Source organism: Cheilinus undulatus, linkage group 1 (assembly GCF_018320785.1).
Source record: "Cheilinus undulatus linkage group 1, ASM1832078v1, whole genome shotgun sequence".
NCBI lineage: Eukaryota > Metazoa > Chordata > Actinopteri > Labriformes > Labridae > Cheilinus > Cheilinus undulatus.
This window is the reverse complement of record NC_054865.1, coordinates 35,227,215-35,252,484: the sequence shown is the minus strand read 5'-3', so window position 1 is coordinate 35,252,484 and position 25,270 is coordinate 35,227,215. Positions and strand designations below refer to the sequence as shown.

Genomic DNA, 25,270 nt, shown 5'->3' with positions numbered 1-25,270 from the left:
GGACTGCAGGCAGGCTAGTTCGGCACCCAGACTTTTCTACTGTGAAGCCATGCTGTTGTAATGGATTCAGTATGTGGTTTAGTGTTGTCTTGCTGAAATTCGTAAGGCCTTCCCTGAACGAGACGACTGAGTGGGTGCATACGTATGTTGCTCCAAAACCTTTATGTACTTTTCTCTAGATGTGTTAGCTGCCCACACCATAGGCACTAATGCAACCTCCTACCATGAAAAATGTAGGCTTTTAAGCTGTGCGCTGATAACAGGCTGGATGGTCCCTGTCCTCCTGAGTCTGCAGGAAACAGCGTCAGTGGTATCCAGAAAGACTTTCAAATTTTGATTCATATGACCACAGAACAGTTTTCCATTTTGCCTCAGTCCATTTTAAATGAGCTTTGGCCTACAGAAGACCGCGGCATATCTGGATCGTGTTGACATATGGCTTCTTCTTTGCATCATACAGCTTTAACTTGAGTTCATGGATTGCACAGCGAACTGTGTTGACAGACAATAATTTATTGAAATATTCCTGAGCCCATGCAGTTTTTTCTAGTACAGTATCATGCCTGTTTTAATACAGTATCGCCTGAGAGCCTAAGTTCATGAGTATTCAGGACTGACCTTTGGCCTTGTCAATGCAAGGTCAAAGCTCCAGCTTCTCTGAATCTTTTGATGATATTATGTACTGGTGGGATTTTCAAAGTCTCTGTAATTTAACATTTTTCAGGAATTTTTCTAAAATTTATTATACGTGGCTTTTCACAGATTGGTGTTCCACTGCCTATCATTACTCCTGAGAGACTCTGCCTTTCTAAAATGCTCCATTTATACCCAGTCACGTTACTGGCCTGTTGCCAGATTAGTTACTAAAATACTCCTCCAGCTGTTTTTCATTACTTTTCTGGCCTGTTTTTGCCCTGGCCCTACTTTTTTAGCTGTGTTTCTGCCATGAAATACAAAATGAACTAATATTTTCATGAAATGGTAAAATGTCTCAGTTTCAATGTATTATATGTTGTTTTTGTTCAGTTCTGAATAAAATATGAGTTTATGAGATTTGCAAATCATTGCATTTTGTTTCTACTTACATTTTCTCACATGCACCGGCATTCTTGGAGTTGGGGTTGTACTTGCATTTTTGCGGATTTAAAAAGTATGAAATAATGAAATATTGGATGGGTTTTTGTTGCCATGGTATTGTAACAAGTATAGATAGCATTTGATTGTAATAATATTGTATTGAAATATAAGATTAAGGTATGTTGACAACCCTTGTTTCCAGCCATGCTAACAAAAGAACTAATAGGATTATAGGAGAATTATACATTTTATAATCCATTTTAACAAACCATTAACAAGGATATTTCCCAAAATGTTGCACTATTCCTTTAAGTCTGTGAGTTGAATCAGTTTCTTGTTTTGCTGTAGAGGAGAGGATGTGTTTTTAGCTAGCTTAGGTGATCTGTGGGAGTGTGTAGGTCTGTGTGTTGTGCTGTTCGAGCCTCTCACAGGGCTGTTGTCACTGAGGCTGTTCATGGTGTGATTAACAGTGTGTGCGGCCTGGCAGCAGCACAATAGGGAATCTCTGAGGATTCCCTCGACACAGCACAAACACTCCAGTGCCTTTGAAATTACTCCATCACCATCCACTCACTGAGAAAAAAGATGGGTAATAAGATTTACTTTTTTACTGTATGATGAATGCTAAGGCTATGAGTTGGTTGAAATAGCTCTATAGAAATGCAAGCCCAGTGCGGCTCAGTCCCTCTGCTGGGAGTTAATGTAGTTTGGGGAGATGTGTTTGACTGGAGCACAGGAGGATTTTCACAGGGCTTGGGATTAGCACTGTAACGGAGTATCTTTTATTACATGGGACCCCGAGTTTTCAAAAACCACACTGTGACCGATATTTAGACCTAAGCCCTGAAGCTGATAACTGTCATGAAAAGGCGCTGTTAAGCTGCAGGAGAAAAAGGCAATTTTTTTAAGCTGCAGGTAACCTGGGAGCGAAGTAGGATTTCAACTCAATGTTTTTAATGCCTCTTTCTTAACAACACCTTATGAACTGTGGGTGGGTCCATAAGCCTGTTATCACACAGATATAAGAGTAGATTAAAGGAATGACTTTAACATTAAAAAAATAGGTTTGTTATTTGTTTCATTGATAACATTGAGAATAATGGTTCAACAGGCTCTGTTTTTGAATCTGAGTGAATAAAGCAATACAAATGTTCTCATTACTAACCAGTTTGATCACGATAACTTGAAAATGTTATATTCTGAGGTGCTTGAGGAATGTACTTGATAGAAGTTATAGATAGAAATACACTAACAGCGTGTTCACACAAAGAGTCAATACGGTTTAGGAACATTTGTGTTGTATGGTATAGAGGATTTAATGAAAGAAGAAATCTGAATTATGGTGACATGAATATTGTTCTTTAAAGTGATTTCCTGGTACCACTACCTGTACCAGTAGCATTGTTCATATTGGAAAAGTTTCCCATACCATCCATCAAATTAGTTGTATTAAGTTTAATATCAACCAAAGGATCAAATAGCTATGAATTCAGACCCTCAGAAAATAACATATTTCTTCTAAAACAGCCTCCTCAGTATTAAATATTATTTCTGCCAATAGTGGGTACTGTTTTACAGCAGCAAAGAAAAACGGCATTATTAGAACTATCTATGGAGATCAAAACCGGCTCCTTGAGGATCTGGTTTGTGTTTTTCAAAACCTGAAAATCATTAACATTTGAGCTTATCAATGTGATGAAATGATGAAATCTGAAGAAAATAGCTAATTAGTTAACTTAAAAAGCCGACAGTTTTATTATAATGCAAGAAACTTGACAAAACGCACTTTTTTTTAGCAATATGAAATTAATATAAATGGTATCATGACCCTCTTAATTTTTTAGCTCAAGCTCTCCTCAGCTTATACCAATTTGGTATAAATGTACGTATGGTCTTTTTGTTTTTCCAACTGGAAAGGATCAGTCGCAGTAGCGATTAGGACATGGGTTGATGAGGAGTGACTATAAGGCTGCGTGTCCATAGCTGACTTTTTTTTGCGCGGGCAGCGCTCAGGCCCTCAATTCCAGAGCACTTATCCTAGCGCTTACTGTTGCTACGTTACAAAAAATGAATCCTGCAAGAAATCCTTAAAAAAAGACAAAAAGATTCAAGTTAAATTGGTTTCTCTTCTGTTATTGTCAGAAGTCCAGCCCCTTCTTGATTTTGATTGGCAAGTGAGGAAGAGGGGGCACTGATTTGTGCAGCTCTGTTCTGAAAGTTGAACTCTCAACCGAGAACGCCAAATGTGGCGTCAAAAATAGCTGATGCTGAGGGCGTTTTTTTTCTGCCTCGGGTGCTGAGTGCTCAAAACGCTGGACTAATTTGGTCTTGACTTAAAATTAAGCGCTGCGATCACTAAAAAGCCGGTTATGGACACAGGCTCCATAAAAACAAATAAATAAGATAAAATAGGGAAACATGACAAGACAAATAGACAAATAGCACAGATAGGTTGGCACCATCAAACCATTATCATTACCATAACCACTTCCGAACTTAATCATGTCAATGGAAGTCTTAAAAGAAGGATACTTAAGTATTATGAAAACATTATAGAAGAAACATTGATAGTTATAGGTTAAGAAATTACATTTCAATAGGTGCTTAAAAGAACCACTTTGTGTTGCAGTTAGGTTCGAACATTACATGTAGAGATGTCATAAGGCATGACAGATGGGATGAAAAATAAACAGTATAACACACATCATCATGACCAACACATCATTAAACCACACCAGACACATAAAGGTCTTTATTTCTTCTTTAGACTCCTACATTGATCACTGTTAGAAATAAGAAAGAAATCATGCTGTAGGCCTAACAGACCAGTCATTCTGTCCTCTAACTAATTAGTGGTTTGTTGCATCACTCAATTAGTGGAGTTGTCAGATAATGTGCTTAATATTCTGATCTCTCCCCCCAGGGTTTTGCAGACAGCCCTCATTATGGCGATCATCTGAGTGACAGTCGATTAGTGTCCCATGAAGGATTGTCCCCAACACCTTTTATGAACTCCAACATAATGGGTAAGTAAGTGATTCTCCTCTGCTCAACCCTCACACGCCCTTCGGCTGTGGACAGACTTCCTGATAGAAAATTGCCCGATTAATGTTAAAACACATCAAGCATCTTGAGGTAGCAGTACAGAGAGGCACGCAGGGCTACGGGCATATTTTTTTCCATCTCCTGCTGTGTTTATGCCCGATCCTAATCCCCCTCCCCTTTCTGTATTTCCTTCTTCTTCCTCCTCCTGTGATGACCCTCCCCCAGGCTAGAAGTCACGCCATCAGTATAGCTTTTCATCATAAGAAGCTGTCTCCTAGACATCAAAACCGCCTACAGCTACTTCATTGGCAGCAGGCTTCTGTATTTTGGACGTGGGGTTAAACAGGCTGTGGTGTAAAAGACCTTTTCATTTAAGAATTGAACATTTAAATTTTTTTTGTAGGTTAATTGTCGTGTTTTTCCTTTATATTTTTTTAAGTCAGTTGTTATTGTGCTTTTAGTCTATATGGAAACGACCTTATCAGACTCGCTTAGAGAGTAAGTAAACTCTCAAACCACTTTAATCAGCCGAAAACCTCTACAGGGATTTAGTACTGTCAATCAGTTAGGGTCACAATCTTGACATTTTTGCTCAAAGTATTTAAATTCTACATTTTGTGTTAAAAGTATGCATAGCAAAGGCCTTTGACAGGTTGAAATCATCTACTGCAACTGAATAATTTTGAGAAACTTCTACTGGCTGATCTGGTGGCTAGTGACGTTTATTGTGCTGTCTGTCAATACAACAGAGCAGCCCAGAGCCAAAATTGGCGCTCCACCAATCAGAGATGCTGCTGTGTCACTAGAGTATTGTGGGGAAAATTGGGCTGTTGTCTCTCTTAAAAGAAGGTGGATAATGTACTTGCTTGTGTCTTCTACATGGCCATGCATCTTCATTTCACCATTGAAATAGTCATCTGTTGGAAAACTATTGTTAAATTCCCTTCAGTGGCCTTTTGGATTTAAAGCAGATGTTTTGCCAGTAAAAGTGAGATCAGACAATCAGAGACGTTGCTGTGACACTCAAAGATTGTGGCTAATGTAGCACTGCAGTTGTGATGTTTTTCCTAGAATTAAGTGGATGATAAACATGTCGTCTCCACGATCATGCGTCTTTGACATACCTTTTCTACGCAGTTTAAACACCCTTTTATTGAAAACAATCATTGAATTAGCTTCTAGTGGTACAACTAGATCAGATGCATTTAGTCAATCAAGGATGTTGCTATGACACTATAGGATTGTGGGTAATATAGCATAGTTGGCCGAGATCGCGAATGAGCCATTTTTTTCTTAAAACAAAGTCAATGGATGAGAAATTGCGTTGCCTACCTGACCATATATCATTGTATCTTGAGTAGCTCATTGTGAGTCTACCCTGAAAGGTAATGACTTTATGGCTAATAATCAAATCTAGACAAAAGCAAGAAATGGGTGATGAAGTGGGCGTGTCTCATTCCCCCTTCCTCCCAGCTCTGTTCCTGATGTTTTAAAGGCATTTTTTGAAATTCAAGAGTAAATACATCTCAGCTGAAACTATGGGGTTTAGTCATACTTGAAGTAGGCAACATCTAATAGGCGCTTTTAAATCAACTATTTTTAAAGGCTGGTATTAGATGAACCTACAGTTAATACATGTTATTCTTGTATCAAGTTGTTTTAAGGTCAGGTACTATCTCAACATCTTTGCTTGTTGTTAGAATGCATGAAGAACTTCTCAGTTGTCTAAACAGTTCTTCTTCATTAGACGTGTGAAAATGTTGGATGAAAATGAAGACAATTTGCCTGCCTGAAAGTGTGTGCTGTGCTGCACAATAAATTTCTTAGATGATTCATTTTCAAATGGAGCAGCTTTATTTATTGCTCACTACATATTTGTTAGCAGATTAATAGCCTAGTTTGTGTTTTTTTTGTCAAAGAAAGGCATTTAAATGGAAGCACTATAAATCTAGAATAATTAAGTAAGTGGTCTGCCCAGAGCAAACCCTAACATTCAGACATTTTCTCAAAAACTATGGAAAATGAACAGATACAGATGAGTTAAGATAACCCACCAGTATCCTGCCTTTTATTTCATGTTGCATGGATATTTTCAGAGTTATCACTGCAGTAGCTCTTTTTTGTTAAAACCAGTATAACATACTGGTGTTCTGTTTGCCAGGGGGTTAAGTCTACATGCCCAGTGTTCAGAGGCTGATGTCTTTGAAGTGGGGGCCTTGGGTTCAAATCCAGCCATCAGCTCCTTTCCTGCATGTCATTCCCCACCTCTTTCCCTCCAGTTCCTAACTCTGTCCACAGTCCTATCCCCAGTAAAAGCATAAAGGCCCAAAAAAATCTTATAAAAGAAGAAAATGTAACAGTGATTATTAATGTTCTTTTGGAAAAAAAAACGAGTGAAGTCTTTTTTTTAGCAGCTGATAGAAATGAGAATCTTATATTGTAAAGCAAGTTTTTCCTGTTTCACAAACAATTCCTGACTGACTGTACAAACAGCAGCTTGTCAAATAGCTTTTAGACTTCATTTATTTTCATTAAAAGATCTGTAGCAGATAAGAGATTGAAAAAAAAAACAGTTGAGGACATTTCTTTAGATCTAATTTGGAAAAACAGAGCACTCCATGTTGAATCCACTCTACATTGTGCTGTCATGGTCCGAGCTTCTAAAAGCATCTGCAGCTTCTAACATGAGCCTGCCAAATGTTAAATAAATGTTGTTTTTACCAAACTTTATTATAAAGGGATCAAATTTTGTTTCATTTACATGTGCTTGATTTACTCTGTGAATATGCTGCCTTTTACAATGCATTAACATGAAGATATCTCAAAGACGCTGGATCATCACGTTAGAGTCATTGTGACCGTTCTTGCTATATGTGGTATGGTTTATGTCCTGAAGCATAGTTTATTCTGTGATTTAAGCCACCAATATTTATAAATGTGCTCAGAGTGACCCACAGTCAGCCACAAATCCTTTTCACACAGTGGGATAAGAACTACATGAATCATGTCAGTGTTGTGTAGCTTAAGTAAACATTCAACTATAAACATTTTCCTGTTAAGATACATTTTGTTTTGAAGGCAAGCTTTCAGTTTCATGAATCTGAAGGGGTGAGAGAGATGAGAATAAATAGAAAATGTTGATATTAGACAGCTAGCTATAGTTGCGTAAGCTTGCAAAGCAGATGGATACACCCGTTTCCTTGTTTCTTACTGGCGAATCCATCTTGCAAAGCTCCCATCGGAACCGTTTGGGCCCGGTTAGAAAGTGACAGGACCAATCAGCGACGAGGAACAGTACTCTCAGGTGTGGCGGAGTTGTGAGGTAAACAAGCAGCAACAAGAGACCGGTGCAATTATGGCGGAAGAGCTCAGCGTGGATGCTGCTAAAGTGCCAGTTTTATCAGAACTTGACGACATTTCTTCATTAAAAGAAGAACAAAGAACAGCAGTGAGTTGATTTCATTTCAAAAATGGCAAAAGTCACGTACTGACATGTCTACAGTCACCAGGATTTGCATTATTCCTTGGTAGCTGCGCACACGCACCTCGGTCGTGGCGACGATGTCACGTGTTTTGTTGCTCTGATTTGCCCGTAAAGATGTGACAGACAGAACGTTCATCCAATCACACTCCGAGTTTTTTTCAAAGGCTCTGCCCTTTCCCAAATGCTTAATATTGTCAGGTTAATAGGAGCCTATACTGTTACACAAAAATTGAATGAAATATTGCAAGTTTGTTTAAAATGTAAATTGTGTGACTTCTAAATCTGCTTTACATTATTTTGCATTTTAAACAACATCCAGATTGATTTTGGCAGGTCAAGGTAAATTGGCTTATATTAAATGATTTAAAAACAGACGTGAACAGATTGTTTCTAAAGGTACACTGTTATTCCATTCTCGAAGGAGTAGAGTGTGTTTGTGTGTGTGTGTGTGGATTTGAAGCTGAAGAATGGGTCTTTGGGTGAATGCCTGGGAACATCTGACTGCCTAACGCTGACACTGCTCTCCCGGGGGGGCCGGCTTTCATGTTTGGGTAGACTTCGGATCAGCTGGTGTGGGGCCCCACGTGCATCTTAGCTCCACCTCTACTGTGCAACAATCCTCTTACTTACCCACATGTCAACCAACATGCTGCCCCACAGGGAACATTTTCAGCACAGTAATGTGTCTTCAAACTTAATGGGCATGCCTTGATCTTTTTTTTTCTCCTGATACTCATATGATCTAAGAGTGAAAAAGACAGATATCCAATACCAGTCATATTCGTGTTTACAGGTTCATCAGTCTTAAGTATACTGGGACCTCTTACAGAGGGCAGCATAACCTGAAAACAGACAACAAAAATGATTTTTTATCGTTGCTGTATTTGTTTGACCAAGCAGTACAAAAACTAGGGATGTTCTTTGAAGGAAACATGCTCTTCAAAAGCCACTGCAGTTATTCCAAGAAAATTCAAAGGGTTTGAAGACATGGACCAGTATTCATTTGACTTTGTACTTACACATATTGGAAATTGCAAATTTAGCATTACTTCATGATAAGTTTAACTCGGTAAACTACTATCTCCACTGACAGTACTAAGTTGAATAGATCATTTAACTTATCCTTCCATAAAATTTTCTGTAGAATAATTTCTGTAGTTTAGAGAAGAAAAACAAGTTTCTTAGCAGTTCAGTTGTGCCGCTTGACATTACTGCTTTCATCTTTGTTGGTTATTTAATTGCAGACAGCTTTCAGACAAACTACTGTCACCATCTGGCCACATCACACCCCAGAATCTGTAAAAATTAGGTCTAAACTGCAATTATAATTTGAGATAGTGGTCACAATAAATCTTCTTTTTTTGTAAATTAATGACTGATATTGTTTTGAAATTATTGCCCATAACAGCAACCTACTGAGGAGCAATACAAGTATCATAAAGACATTTGAATTACACACTGTGATGATTTCTTAACCACTTGTTAACTTTTGTGAAATAATTTCTACAGTTATTAATAGACCAAAAACAAAAACATTAAGTTTATTCAATAGAATAAACAGTCAAATTAACAAAAGACAACACATTTCAGAACCTGATATCACCAGTAGATCAATTGATAACTGATGTACAATTTTCAGCCTGCGTGAGCCTGACCAGTGACCTGGTACTCACAACCATTTTTACTGATCGCAGATTAACACAAACAAACTATTTTACGCCGTGCACACAGCAGCACAAACACAAACGCACAACACACTGTTGCCTGTCTTAGCCAGGACACTTGTTAATGAGATTCTTGATCTCAAAGAGGTTCTCCTGGTTAGATAAATATAAATAATGAATGATAATAATAACAACATAGATACATACATGAAACATAACATGCTGGAATTATAAACGTGAGGTGATAATCAGCAGAGAAGGAAAAGCTCTGACACACCGTAGGATAAACACACACAAGCTCCTCTTGCTATACTGTACTTCTCTGATGTGTATGTCTGCTCTGCATGTTTACATGTGCCAGCTCTCTCCCTCTGTCTGAAACAGTTGCTGTAAGTAGATATTTGTTGTGTAATTTATTATTCCTTCAGGAGTCAGTTAGAATAAAGCTGAAGCCGGTGAAGGAGTAAACTTCTCTGTTTATCTCATTTAAACCAGTGATTATAGAGTGTTATTAATGGAAGTTTAAATCTTTTCAAAATGTGAATGTTTCAGATGTTAACTTTGAAATCGGTCAAAATTGTCCTTTTCTGTTCAATCAGGGCATCTGTTACACCAGCCACATACACTCACTGACAACTTTATTTGGTACACCTTGCTAGTACTGGGTTGGACCCCCTTTTGCCTTCAGAACCGCCTTAATTCTTGGTGGCATAGTTTCAAAAAGGTGTTGGAAACAGTCCTCAGAGATTTTGGTCCATAATGACATGATAGCATCATGCAGTTGCTACAGATTTGTCAGCTGCACATCCATGATGGTGATCCATTGGATTAAGATCTGGTGACTTGTGGAGGTCATTGGAGTACAGTGAACTCACTGTTATGTTCAAGAAGCCAGTTTGAGATGATTTTAACTTTGCAACATGATGCATTATCCTACTGGAAGTAGCCATTAGGAGATGGGTGCTCTGTGGTCACAAAGGGATGGTTATTGTCGTCCACACAGCTGCAGTTCATCGGATATTCTCCCTTTTTTGGACCATTCTCTGTCAACCCTAGAGATACTTGCGAGTGAAAATCTCAGTAGATCAGCAGTTTCTGAAATACTCAGATCAGTCTCTGGCACCAACAACCATGCCATGTTCAAATGCACTTAAGTACCTTTTCTTCTCCATTCTGGCGCTTGGTTTGGACTTCAGCAAGTCATCTTGACCAAGTCTATATGCCCAAATACACTGAGTTGCTGCCATTTGATTGGCTGATTAGCTATTTGTGTTAAAGGGAACCCTGCATGATCAGACAAGTTCATGTGACTGTGACATCACAGCACCAACGCGACCAAAACATGGAGGCCTCCTGGTGAGTTTGTAAACTCATATTACTCAAAATGCAGATATCTACTGAGTTTTTTAGTTCAATATACATATTAGAGATACAAATATCCATCCAACCAGATGAACTTGTCTGATCATGTAGGGTTCCTTTTAACACGTAATTTAACAGGTGTACCTAATTAAGTGACCGGGGAGTGTATATGTAAAGGTGCTACATTTTGATAACCTGACACACCAGGTGGATGTGTTTCACAAAACCCTTGATAATCAGCGTTTGGGAAAGGGCAGAGCCTTTGAAAAAAATTCGGCAGGTGATTAGATGAAAGTTCTGTCTGTCACATCTTTACAGGCTAGTCAGAGTAACAATACATGTGACGTCGTCGCCGCGACCAAGTGGCGCACACAGCTACCGAGGAAAAACCTCCAGATAGAACTGCATATGAACCATGCAAACCATGGCGATTATAGACATGTCAGTACACGACTTTTGTCGTTTTTGAAAAGAAAACAACTCAGTGCTGTTCTTTGTTCTTCTTTCAACGAAGAAATGTCATCAAGTTCTGATGAAACTGGCTCTTAGCAGCATCCACGCTAATGTCTTCCGCCATAACGGCACCGGCCTCTTGTCACTGCTTGCTTATGTCACGACTCCGCCATGCCTGAAATTACTGCCCCTCGTTGCTGATTGTTCATGTCACTTTCTAACCGGGCTCAAACGGTTCCGATGGGAGCTTTGCAAGATGGATTCACCAGAGAAACAAGGAAACGGCGTATCCATCTGCTTGGCAAGGTTAACATTTTGACAGTTTACTCACACAAGGGCCTTCTCACAACTGTGCCATAACTAGGCTCTGCCATCTTTACACCCTAAGCCATTCATATTGATTCCATGATGGCATGATATTGCTGTCCCAATCTATTGATCAATGCGACATTGCAGTGTTGTGGAAGTGTTGAGAGCACAGCAAAGCCAGAGCTTCAAATACACACATTCAGATACACACAAAGTACTACTCTTCCTTGCTGGCTCCGCAGATCCCGTACCACCCTCTATTATCACCTCTGAGATGTCACAGAGTGGGGATCACTTCATCTCCCCTTTATGCCTCTCTGACATTCATATTTAAAGATAAATTTATGAATATCCCCTCAAACTGGCACAGTGTGAATAAGCCAAAAACTGCTACCGGCCATGGTTGAGATTGTCACACTCATGTACAGCAAATCTGCTTCACATTTGTTAGAAAAATAACAGTCTCTATTTTGATCTGCAGCTTTTGCTCTTTATGCTCCTCAAAGTAATCCAGACTAAATACATGTAATAAAATCAGCTGAAATAATATCAACAGTTATATTTTATTTTTAAAAAACTTCCCTTTTAAAGAAATAAATTCCATCATTGACTATCATGATGACAGAGCTTCATTTCTCTTACGCATCCGTATAATTTTTACATAATACTGATTAACTGGCAGTTTAAATTCTCATTGTATTGTTCTTAATGATGTGGTATTAACTCAAGCCTTGAAGCTGTGATTGAATGAACCTCCAAACCTAAAGATTGATGCCTTATTCTCAGAGTGCTGGTGAATACTACATTTATTTTTTATATGCATAGTTTTTATTCCTGAATTTTTCTGATGACAGATATAGTTTACCATATCTCACTTCGCTCCACTTTTATTATAAAGCCTGACTGAAAATCTTATAGTGGGGGCTTGTTTCTCACCAAGTTGTTGTAATTGTTTAGCCACAGGGATAGCTGACAGTTCACAACCCTGACAAGAAATAGTTAGATCTAATTACCTGCTTAGATATTTCCTGGTGGTGTCAGCTCTATGAAGGGAAGCCTGTGGGGGACGTTGATTTCAAGCAATCTGGGCAATTACCACAGGCGATGAGCTACAACTGAAAGAGCTGCACTCTGCTCCTTCATTTCACGCTGTACCGTGAATGCTGTGTGTGTTTGTGTGTGTACACTGCTTAATGTTTGCCTTTTCGTCATTATTTACTTAATGGACTGACGTTGTTTTCCACTAAGTGTTGAAGGCATTTTGAATCTCAGGCTGAACCTCAGATGAAGCTTTAAAGTTGCTAATTACCCTGAGAGGGTGGATAAAGCTATTCACAGCTGTCATTAGTCACAGCTTGTGCTCCTTTTATTGGGATTAGAAAAGGGAAGAGGGAAAAGTATTAAAGGGGCATCTACCTCTCCTTATTTTTATCTTTTTTTCTTTTTGTAAAATTTCAGCCTAAAATAAATCTGAAACTTTTTTATCAACTTCGAACTTAAGTCAGTTTTTTTGGCATGGCTCATGATGGCTTATGTTAAAACACTGTAGTTTTAGCTACACAACTTTCAAGCTGCACAAAAGCAGAGAAGCTGTTGTCTGGATTTCTGTGTGTTTTTATGTGAATTTTTCACTCAAACATGGTCACACTATTACAGACATAGACTAGACTTTAAAGAAGACTCAAACACAGACTAATTGAAGCATGTATGTCATTTTTTATTTAAAAAGAACTGATAAATTACTTCATCAATAACATACTAAATGATTTTTCATGATATTGATTAATAAGTACTAGGGATGGGAATTGACAAGATTATTGTTCTCAATGCCATTATCGATTCTGCTTCTTGATTCAGTTCTTTATCAATTCCCTTATCAATTCCAATTCCAATACCAATTCCCTTATATTCCTTCCTGTGAATTTTCTTTTTGGAAAAAGTAGACCGTATAGGTTTTTACTGTTAAAAACTCCAGTTTTGTTGAATGTCTGTCTCTCATAACACTGAATAAGATGTATGCCACCTTCAGTGAGTCTATGACAAGATCACCTGAAATGTGTTTAAAACAGCCAGTTTAATACCTTTTATTTGCAGCTAGATGTTATGCTCTTCACATCATGTAAAGATTATTTTGCAAAAAAATGGACTTTTCTTGTTTTGCATGTTTGTTTTATAAACATTGGGAGACATCAAATCATCATTCCCTTCAAAATAATTCATATCACATTTACAATGAGTCAAATTAATTGCCAATGGATTTTTTTATTTTCAAAGTTGTTCAGCCTCAATTTAATATACCAAATATCGTGTTCTTTACAACAAAGAATGATTTGGTGCTTGTTTGTTGACAAATACACAATATGAGAAACTTAATAAATAATGACATATTAGATATAAGAGTATTTTCCCAGAATTTTTAGCCCTAATGCCTTGCATGAAATCACTGCTCTACAGGTGTTACACACCACACTGTTTTGTGAACACTTTTGTTTGCTTTAGCCTGTTTTTGTGACTGCATGCCATGTTTACTTTCTCAACCTCTCTGTTCTTGCATGCTTTGCTTACTGCCTTTTGCAAGAGCATATTTTTTAAGGCACATGGAAGTAAGGTATTGATAATAAACTCATTAAGATTAAATATAAAGATGTCGATGGATTGGAGCATTTGGAGCCAGTTCTCAACTGGAACCGGTTATCAATTCCCATCCCTATTAAATACATACAGCTTAAGTTTCCCCCCATGTAGTTATTAATTGGCTCCCATTTCATAATTGTTGTGTTAACTACCTATGAATCAGTTTTTTCCAGCCGTGAGCATCTGACGTCATGATCATCTGCTGAGTTGTTGCTTCATGCTCACATTTCTCTGGTGTGCCCTGCACATATTACTCATACAGCTTTAGTCTTGCATAAAAACTAAGCAGCTTAAAGCTGTCATCAATGCACGCATACAGTCACATTTATCCTGCTGTAGTCTGTCCACATTCTAATAAGACCTTAATGTGACTACCTGAGCGTGATGAGCCCCTGCATGCGTGTTACATCATATGTCTCACCCTGCTCTGTACATTACCTATAGTAGCTGAGTTTGATTGACTGTGGCAGGGAGCCCTTACTACCTTTTTGTTAATCAGAACATTTGAAAACATTTCTTTATGTTGGCAGTGACCATGGGTTACTCTCTTGAGTTTTTGTAAAAAAATTTTAACTCAAGGGAGTAACCCATGGTCACTGCCACCAATTATTTAGCATGAAACAGTCTTTGACCAGAGCTGTGTTTTTATGTTATAATCAACATGGTTTATTTTGAAAAGAGCTTTATAAGTAAAATGTATTATTATTATTATTTTGTGATCATTTGTTTTCATTTAGAGTCTTCATTTTAAAAAACACAGCTGATACAGATCAGTATATGGGTTGTTAATATTGGCAGAAATTTTAATATCTGCCAATACTAATAATGAACTTTTTAAACTAGTATCTGCCAATATTGATATCATGATGATAGTATCTTGCATCCCTAATGATAAATCTGTCCTCTAAATCATCAGTTAGGGGTGCAAAATGCCACCCTTAAATTGATGGGAACGAATGCAAACGATGAGGTTCTCACTTGTACTGTGGCCAGGCTGTCAGCCATGATGGGACAAGATTTTAGTTGCTTAGTCTGAAATGGTGCTGTTGTGAACCAACAAATAATTGTATAGTCTGAGCCAGACTTAAGTAAATGAGTTCACAGCAGAGCTACAATATTTCCATGTATTGTGGTGCACTGATGACTTGTCATCAGTTTCTTTGTTACTCTAAGCTTAGGCCTTGTCCACACGGAGACAAAAAAAATTTATTACTGTTTTGTTTCAAGCATTTCAAGCATTGTTTCAAGAAATGTCTGTGTAAGCAGGAAACCATTCAAAACAACCGACAATGCTGTAGCAGTGTTTCTCCTACCATTATATTAGGGGGGCGCCCAAAATAGTTAAACAAGTGCTGAATTTCGGCATGAGATTGCAGCAATTGCGCAAATTGATTAAATTTTAGCAAAAAAGTCTGACACTTGTAAAGCCAGCAATCCCCTGTATATCACGCTGCAAACTGACAAACCAGTGGGAAATGTCTCCCCGTTTCTGCTGTGAAAAAACACCCCCATAGCATGATGCTGCCACCACTTTGACTCCCTGTGGGGATGGTATTGGCCAGGTGATGAGTGGTGCCTGGTTGCCTTCTGACATGATGCTTGGCATTCAGGCCAAAGAGTTCAATCTTTGTTTTATCAGATCAGAGAATTTTGTTCCTCATGGTCTGAGGCTTTCATGTGCCTTTTACTGAGGAGTGGCTTCTGTCTGGCCTGATTGATTAAGTGCTGCAGAAATTGATGTGCTTCTGAAAGGTTCTCCTCTCCCCACAGAGCATCACTGGAGCTCTGGAGTGACCATCGAGTTCTTGGTCACCTCCCTGACTAAGGCCCTTCTACCCTGATCGCTGAGATTGCCCGGGCAGCCCGCTCTAGGAAGAGTCCTGGTGGTTCCAAACTTCCTCCATTTACGGATCATGGAGGCTACTGTGCTCATTAGGGTTTTCAATGCTGCAGAAATGTTTCTGTACCCTTCCCCAGATCTGTACCTCGATTCAATACTGTCTCAGAGGTCTACAGACAATTCCTTTGACTTCATGGCTTGGTTTGTGCTCTGACATGCACTGTCAAATATGGGACATCAAGCATGTGCCTTTTATTATCATGTCCAATCAACTGAATTTACCAAAGATGGACTCCGGTCAAGTTGAAGAAACATCTGAAGGATGATCAGTGGAAGAAGGATGTATCTGAGCTCAATTTTGAGTGCCATAGCAAAGGCTGTTTATCCTTACCCCGGTCCCGTATGGATGAAACACCAATACGATTAAAACTCTTGCAGAAACCTCTTAATAGAGCTGGGCAGTTAATAAAAAAATAATCAAAACTGACATTTAGAGTCTCTAACCACAGAAATTGTTAAACTGTCCATGTTCCTTTCAGTTGTTTGTTTAAAAATTATACAAATATTTACAAAGAAACCGAGTCGGAGATTGGAAGTGGAATAATCATTCATTAATCATAATTGAAATAAAAAGTTCAATTAATCGTGATTATGATTGCTATAATCAGTCACCCAGCCCTACCTCTAAATTTGTCTCCCTGTGGACAGCCCCTCAGCCACAGCAAGGCTGAAAAAGTCTTAATTGACCATGCTAATCTTGAACTTTGTCTAAAAATTTATTTTTCTTACCATCATCATTATCAATCGGTCACACATGTGACATCTGTAAGTGGCAGCCTGTAATGATGACATTGTTTGATATCACATTGAGTTTATTTAGGAGTCTGTGCTGCTTCTACATGTTATTTTTCAACCAGTTAACCTTTGATAACTGCAATGATGCTCAGTATTACTGCCATGATATCGGTATGGACAGAGATGAAAATTTATATCGGTATCCTCTCTTATCTGCTAAATTTAGTTTATTTTGTAAATATTCAGATTGTTGTGGGTCTGCCTCAGATCAATATTGTTAGTCTGAAGTTGTATTATAGATTTTACAATCAAACTTGATGTTTATGATCTAATATAAAGCTTTGTCCCATGCTAGCAAGGGCACACTAATAACATAATGTCCAGAATCCTAACATTCGGTAAGCAGTTGTTCTTGCTAGCACTCCTAGTCTCAAGGCATGTGAAAAAGTTATTTATGTTGTTTTTTCATGTTTTTTTGTGTTATTGCATTCTTTAAGTACTGTACTTTCATGCTGCTTCAGGGAGACCCTTGTACTGCAGCAGAATAAATCTCTTTCAAAGTGCCAAATCCCACATCACACTGACATCCCTTGAGTGTTTTTACTAGGGCAGGTGTCATGTGCTAATGCTTGGTCCCATGAGAGACCCTCCTCAGACCCCTGCTGTGATTGTGTCCAGGTGTTGCTCAGGTGTGCTCCCAGTCTCCTCAGCAGCATGGGTCACAGGTGCTGCCAGTGCTGCTCCTCATCTGTCATACACAAACACATGCATGCACTTATATTGTACAGTGGGCTTTAACTGTATGAGCTGAGTACAGTATTTTCTCATGGCTCCTTCAAATGGACAGATCTCCTGTATGTTAGACAAGAGCATGGAGAAGAGAGGGGAGAAGAGGAGAGGTGCTGCAGTACAGTTTAGTGGATGTAGCCGGTCATTATGCAGAGCTGCAGGGTGTGCTTATCTATTACTGCGGTCAGTGGAGCATGAAGAGCTGAAGACGAGCTGAAAGGGCACAAATCCCTTTTCTTCATCCCAAAGCCATCCACATCTCCCCGCAAACCCCAGCCCCCCTCCGCACCCTCTCGTCCCCCTCTCAGCCCATCTTGGCCCTGGCTGTGCCCTCCTTTGGCCCCAGCCCCCAGCATGTGACTGGAGAGGCCAGCCAGCTGCAGAGGATCAGCTGTAGTCTCAGTAGGCCTGGAGGGCTGTCTCTCTAAAGAGAAGGGAAGAGCCGGGGCATGGCTAAGGTGTGATGACATAACAAGTCTGTAGGAAAGCAGCTGCAGGGGTCGGAGTGCTGCGATGGTGTTTACAATCACCCAGGAAGTGTTGTCAACATGTAGCTTGATTCACACATTTTATATGAGAGAAGGTTTGTTATTTTTGTGATTGGCAAGGTCAAGAGCATGCAGCTTTGTTTTGCAGCCTTTAATACATGAGCATTATCATCAACATGTGTGTCTGCAGATAAAAGCTTTACTTTCAGCTTAAAATACTAATAAGAAGAGGACAAAAAAAACTTAGAATAACCCTACTTTGCCACCAAGATACACCATATTGCCAGAAGTATTCACTCACCCATCCAAACAATTGAAGTCAGGTGTTCCAATCACTTCCATGGCCATAGGTGTATAAAATCAAGCACTTAGGCATGCAGACTGTTTCTACAAACATTTGTGAAAGAATGGGTCGCTCTCAGGAGCTCAGTGAATTCCAGCGTGGTACTGTGATAGGATGTCACCTGTGCAACAAGTCCAGTTGTGAAATTTCTTCGCTCCTAAATATTCCACAGTCAACTGTCAGTGGTATTATCACAAAGTGGGAGCGATTGGGAATGACAGCAACTCAACCACGAAGTGGTAGGCCATGTAAAAGGACAGGGTCAGCGGATGCTGAGGCGCATAGTGCGCAGAGGTCGCCAACTTTCAGCAGTCAATCACTGCAGACCTCCAAACTTCATGTGGCCTTCAGATTAGCTCAAAAACAGTGCGTAGAGACCTTCATGGGATGGGTTTCCATGGCCGAGCAGCTGCATCCAAGCGATACATCATCAAGTGCAATGCAAAGCGTCGGATGCAGTGGTGTAAAGCACGCCTCCACCGGACTCTAGAGCAGTCGAGACGCGTTCTCTGGAGTGACAAATCGCGCTTCTCCATCTGGCAGTCTGATGGACGAGTCTGAGTTTGGCGGTTGCCAGGAGAACAGTACTTGTCTGACTGCGTTGTTCCAAGTGTAAAGTTTGGTGGAGGGGGGATTATGGTGTGGGATTGTTTTTCAGGAGCTGGGCTTGGCCCCTTAGTTCCAGTGAAAGGAACTCTGAATGCCTCAGCATACCGAGAGATTTTGGACAATTCCATGCTCCCAACTTTGTGGGAACAGTTTGGGGATGGCCCCTTCCTGTTCCAACATGACTGTGCACCAGTGCACAAAGCAAGGTCCAAAGACATGGATGAGAGAGTTTGCCGTGGATGAACTTGACTGGCCTGCACAGAGTCCTGATTCTCAACCTGATAGAACACCTTTGGGATGAATTAGAGCGGAGAATCAGAGCCAGGCCTTCTCGTCAAACATCAGTGTGTGACCTCACAAATGCGCTTCTGAAAGAATGGTCAAAAATTCCAGTAAATACACCCCTAAACCTTGCGGAAAGCCTTCCCAGAAGAGTTGAAGCTGTTATAGCTGCAGAGGGTGGACCGACGTCATATCAAACCCTATGAATTAAGAATGGGATGTCACTTAAGTTCATATGCAGGTCAAGGCAGGTGAGCAAATACTTTTGGCAATATAGTGTATATAATTTGCATGCTTGCATTCTTACATATCCTACATCCTTCTCTTTCTTTTCCACCCTCTTCTTTTCTTTCACCCCTCCTCCCCTTTCTCTCATTTTCTTACCTTATGCTTCCTGTAGTTGATGCCAGGAAGAATCTTGGGAGATTATATAATGCGAGCTGAAACGGAAACAATTCATTCAGAAGAATAACTGTTTTTGGAACAATTAAAGTCAGCTTACTTCAGCTGCCACCGCTGACAGCATGAATATCCTCTTACTATGAAGCTTCAAAATACACCCAAGACAACAAAATATCTGTACTTAATATTTCTAGTCTTGAATATACTGTCTGTTATAACTCAGGAGTGTTGAATTTAGTGTAGAATTGGATTACTGCACTAACATGCAGCTCTATGTGTTGGAAGGTTGTTGTTTGGCTTTGAAGTAGTTTTGAGTATGCTGGAATCCACAGATGTTGTCTTGAGAGTGTTAAATCTCCAGCTGTTTTCAGTAAAGAATAAATAGCTCTGTTTCCATAATCTAACCTGACAGTTCTCTACACATCCATAGCTGGAGCAGGGGCTAAAGATGGACTTGCATTTTTTTTCATGAAGGAGAAGAAGACAACACGTTTGTTCTCCAAAATGTATAGTGAAAGAACAGAACTTTGCATACAAGCATGCAAAGTTGGCACTGTCAAATCTAAACAAAGTAAGCATGAACTTGTGGTCTTTTTTGGATGTTCTTCAAAGGAAATCAACTTCAGAACTAATTTTAGTCAAGCCAAAACAGGGAATCCCAGTATGAACCCATGCTGGATGCAGATGGTTGACCAATTTGTTCCAAATCTTTCCTTCCTTTTTCTAGATATGGAGTCAATTCACCTCACAAATGAGGAAAATGCATGAAATTGATCCCTGATTTTTGGATATAAACCTAAAAAACAAAGGTGATTCAGACTTTATGTGATCTTTTCATAGTTTTTCTCTGAGATTTTTACATATTTACAAATTATTATTTTTATTTATGTGTGTATAATAATGGAGGATGTAATCTCGCTAGCTGCCGAACAAATCTACCTACAGGTATAAATAAAGTCACTTGAAAATGAAGTCAAACATGCATTTCTAGTTTTTCTTCTTAACCCTGTAAAGCCTGTTACTTCAAATAAAAGCCAGAAAATTCTCATTTTTTTGTAACTGAGATTTTTTATTAACCTTGTAACAAAATAAAAAAAGCCATTACATTTCAAATATTTTTTATATCAGATTTGGTACTTTAGTTATTTTTGGCAACTGATAATCCACTGGAGGGCATTTTTATCATTTGTCAAATTGTATACAAAATGTTTTTTAGGAAATAATTGATCACGTTACTTAGAGGTCTCACAAAATTGTGTATCAAATATGAGACTAGGCTTGAAAGGGTAAAAGCTATTTATTGAAGGAGGCATCAAAAGTTGACTAGCTTATGAGAAGTAATTGCTGGTTAATTCTCATGCCTACCCCTCCACTTTTTCCATACTCACAACTTCTCTCGGGTGCCCATGCCAACAAATCACTGGATTATGTTACACTCCCATCTTGTTGGACTGTAGTGGATTGTGATTGGTTAATAAAATGTAAACATTTGTTTATCCTTTACTCCCACGTGACGAAACCTGACATTTTCTCCTGCGCTGGCACAGTCCTGAGAGTGTGAGCTGTGGGAAGTGTAGAGAGAAACATGGCGCTGTGAGACTTTTTTTCTCCTCTGCCAGGAATATGGGGGTGGGAAGGTACTTTTTTGTCAACTTAAAAATCAACACAACTCTTTTAAATGGCCCCTAAAGTTTTTGCCCACAAACAATGCGGGGGAGAGCGCCCCCATCAAAAGATTTATTCCCCTCCAGGCTGTTTTGGTGTTTTATTTAGTTCAGGCTTTTGTTCTTAAACGGTTGAGCTCTCAACCATTCGTAGGGGTTGTCTGTGTAAGGAAATATGCCTGCAGTTGTTGGAGGTGGACCAGCATTCCTAACCCATGTGTGTATCTGTCCTTGTCCTTCACCTCGGCTCTTTGTTGTTTTGCTGTTCAGCAGTTGTTTGGCATCTTATAGCAAACATTAACATACTTTGAAGTCACACACTGCCTTGATTCTAATATCCAACAGTGAGACATTTCTTCAGCTTGTTAACCCTGCCCTTGTTTCCGTGATGACAGCCCTCTTTCAACCCGACGGAGACGATGCTGGTGATTTCACCGTGATGCAGGAAGAGCAGGTTAGCATCCCCACCCAAGCAGCATCTATTACAGTGTTGGTGTTCACATGGTGGGAGATGTTATTAGGGAGCTCATCGCCTTCCTCCTCCGAGAGAATGGATGTGTGATTATGAAGTCATCAGCCATGAACCAGTGAGGCTGCGGAGAAGCACCCCTCCTCACGGGTCCTCGGGGTGCCATTGATTGGTGACCATGTGTTTGTGCCTGATAGACTGTGAAATGGTGTGTTGCTGCACGGCTGTGTCACACCTGCGTCCCACCAAGGTGATTGATTGGTTTGGTCATGTGGAATGTTCCCATCTGGTCCACAGTAATGCATTTTTTTTCCTCCTTCGTGAATAACAAGCGCTGGCAGGAGAATAGTTGGGCTCGGAAAAAAGGCAAAGGCCAAGCGAAAACATTTTCCCCTTTACACCCCCCCTCCCCTTTTTTCCTTTTTACCGAGTTAGAAAAAATCCAAATAGACCGAGCCATGGCACCTGATTATCCCGGGAGGGGATAAATACAATCAGGAAATCCACATCTCCTCGCAGAGAGATGAATTTCCAGAAAAAATAAACAGTTTAGCGAGTGGGAGGGGCAGAAGCTCCTGATTTTCAAAGTCATACTTCAGGGCTGAGTAACGTGCTGTAAAAACGAGGGACATCTTTGATCTAGCTGAGAATTTAGACGCTTTTTTATTGATATTTGATGCTAGCTTAATCTAAAAGCAATGCAGTTAATCTTTTCTTCCCTGAAGCCTCTAATGTGTTATCCTGTTTGTCTTCCCTCATTCCTCCTAGTTTGATTTCTCTTAATCCCGATCCCTCTCCTTTAATTGATCTATTCATTCCACCTAATGGCTAATTACACATCAGGCTGCATGAACCGATGCATAAATCATCATAGTACGTAATAATCAGTGACATTTCAACAAAGAAAAAATAAATATGCAAATAAGGGCTCATTAACATTTGCTCTCGCTGTTTTGAATAATGTCAGCGCTGACAAGGCTCACATGCCGAAATGGATGTTGAGCTCAGGGCAAGGGAAATGTGTTTTCTCACTGTTTTGTGGCTCCTTCATGTTTCTCTGTCCAACTGTTGTTACTGATGCCGGGCTGCTTTGGTACAATACCTCTCCTATTTGTTTCCACACCAACACTGACATAACCTCTAACCCCACAAGCTTTCATTTACTGTCAGACAGAAGCTGGTGGAAACATCAAACAGCTGGGACTGGGTGGATGTACTCAAACTCCAAACAAAAGGAGCTTCTTAAAAGATACTAGAAAAAGAGTGCATGCTTTATTTGTCTTAGTGTAACCTCTTACTGCAGATGGGTATGAATAACAACAGAGCCTGTGTACATTCACTTTCAGGGCTACTAGAGAGGATGTGTTGTAACTTCATAAATGGTAGAGTTTCTTGTTTTTTGGAGTCTGATTTAATACTTGAGGATAATGTCCTTCACTTGTTAATTATAATTAACTGAAAGCAATAGGGATGCACAATATTATTGGTGTGAGTACAGTAGTGAGTACTACAGTAGGTATCAGCAGATATAAGATAATTAAATTAAACATCAATCAGCAAATATGAAAATTTCTGCTCATATTTACAGTTTATATATTGGCTGTACATATTGGCAGTATACATCATATATTCAGCTAAATATTGGTAAAATGTTCAATTGCACCATCAGGTATAGGTGGTTGCTTAGGCTTCTAGGAGGCCTGTTGTAAGCCCTGATCATTTTAAATGAAGCCCTAAGTATAAATCAACCACCAGACTGTCTACCTGCTTCTCTCTCAGCTCCCCTTGACTGTAGCCTCTCTGTGCACAGGAGACACTTAGTGTTCTTTAACAGTGATAAAGGTGAGCATTAGGGGTGTGAGATAAGAGAGTCTCAGATTGTCTCAGAAATAGAATGTATCAGCGATCTACTAAATCTGTTTTATCGTAGAATCGGACCTATTCTAGTTCTTCTAGTTCTTTTTTCCCTCGGTGATTCATGGCTGGATATTAAAGTGAAACTAAATAGTTGGTCCTTAACAGGATTTCTAACTCACACCTACGGAGTGGTGTCGTGGTTTTCGGAACCATCAATATGCAAAAAATTGTATTTGCACAATCTGCAATAGCCATGTGTATCATATATCAATTATATTCTAGGTTATGTTTATATTTGATTATTTTGGCAGTCTATATAAAGGCTGAAGTAACTCTGTGACATAAAAGTGCATATGAACAGCCAACTTGTGCAAAGCTACAGCTCTAGGGTTTCTGTCCTCATGCTTTCAAATGAAAATCGATGTGTTAATGTGCCTGAATACTTTGATAGATTTAAAAACACAAAAGAGGACACATAAACCATAATTGTAAAGTGGTTCAGAAGATGAAGCAATTGTTTCCATAAAATAGATCAGAGTGCAGGAAGATAAATGTTCAGTGCTTAGATATACTTCAAACCCCCCTTACCTAATGCCAACTCTAAAATGGCACATTCTAGAAATCGGCATGCATTGACCTGCAGGTTTTTGCAGAAGAAAAAGAATAAAACTTAAAATACTTGACTTTAAATAGTATTTGTGCGTGATAAATATATATTGGGAATAATTTAGGTTTTTCTGGTCATTAGTTCACAAAGTTGTCATAGAAATTGAATTTGAAAATTGGTGATAAAATCGAGATCAGGATCTGTCCATAAAAAATTGTGATGATTTTGTTCCACATTGCCCACCCCTAGCAAGCATACATTCCTACTGGTGTTGGCTAAAATGAGTTTGGAAACATCAGCATATTGGATTTCATCAAAAAATGTATATGTACACATGATGGCATGAATCCTTTGAAAATCACAAACAGGTGTTTAAATCTGGAACTACAGAAATGTAATTTATGTTTTAGTCTTGATAATGGTGCATTTATTATAAATATGGAAATAAACTGACTTATGTGATATACTTATTGACTTATAGGTGCTAAATTTTGATATTTTAGTTTAAAAGAAAACGAATTCCCTGTCAGTTTGACTCACCATGACACTACTACACAGAGGTGCTTATGATGCCACTGACAGCAGGTGACTGTTGGACACTGATGAAAAGAAGTAAAAGGATGCAATATAAGAAGTGAAACTGACTCCAGCCTGCATTGAATAAATACATTAATCTGAAAGTACTGTATCATGTATTGTAATATTGTATAGTACTGTAATGCAGTTGTGCAAATTGTGATGTTTCATGGTGTAATGCAGTATATCTAAAGGTATAGGATCCTATCATATCCAATTGTATCAGATTGTATAGAATGACTTATCTTGCAAATCCCACCAAAAGGTCCATTATAAGGAAATAGTCTATTGATATAAAGAGATCAATGTTAATGTTGCAGTGCTGTGCAGGTCAAAACATGGAAGCTTGAGCATAGACACATCAATACGAGTAAACCCTTTTAGAAAAAGAATGACCTGGTACATTACAAGTTCATTTGGTTTCTACATTAACAACGTTTCCTCTTCCTGTGTAATGTGTTTGTTTTCATGCTCTTGGTTTTTCCTTGGAGTGAGGAAAATGGACTTGTTTTGTGGATAGA

General features: G+C 39.1%; 1 protein-coding gene across 2 annotated transcripts in view; it reads left to right on the top strand.

Moving 5' to 3' along the window:
• tcf12 (transcription factor 12) overlaps positions 1-25,270 on the top strand; it is a 100,769-nt gene that overhangs the window by 19,154 nt on the left and 56,345 nt on the right. For both annotated transcript variants that reach the window (XM_041783221.1, XM_041783229.1), the window contains exon 5: positions 4,001-4,103. In XM_041783221.1, the coding sequence (XP_041639155.1) occupies positions 4,001-4,103 (103 nt within the window). The remainder of the gene's footprint in view (positions 1-4,000; positions 4,104-25,270) is intronic.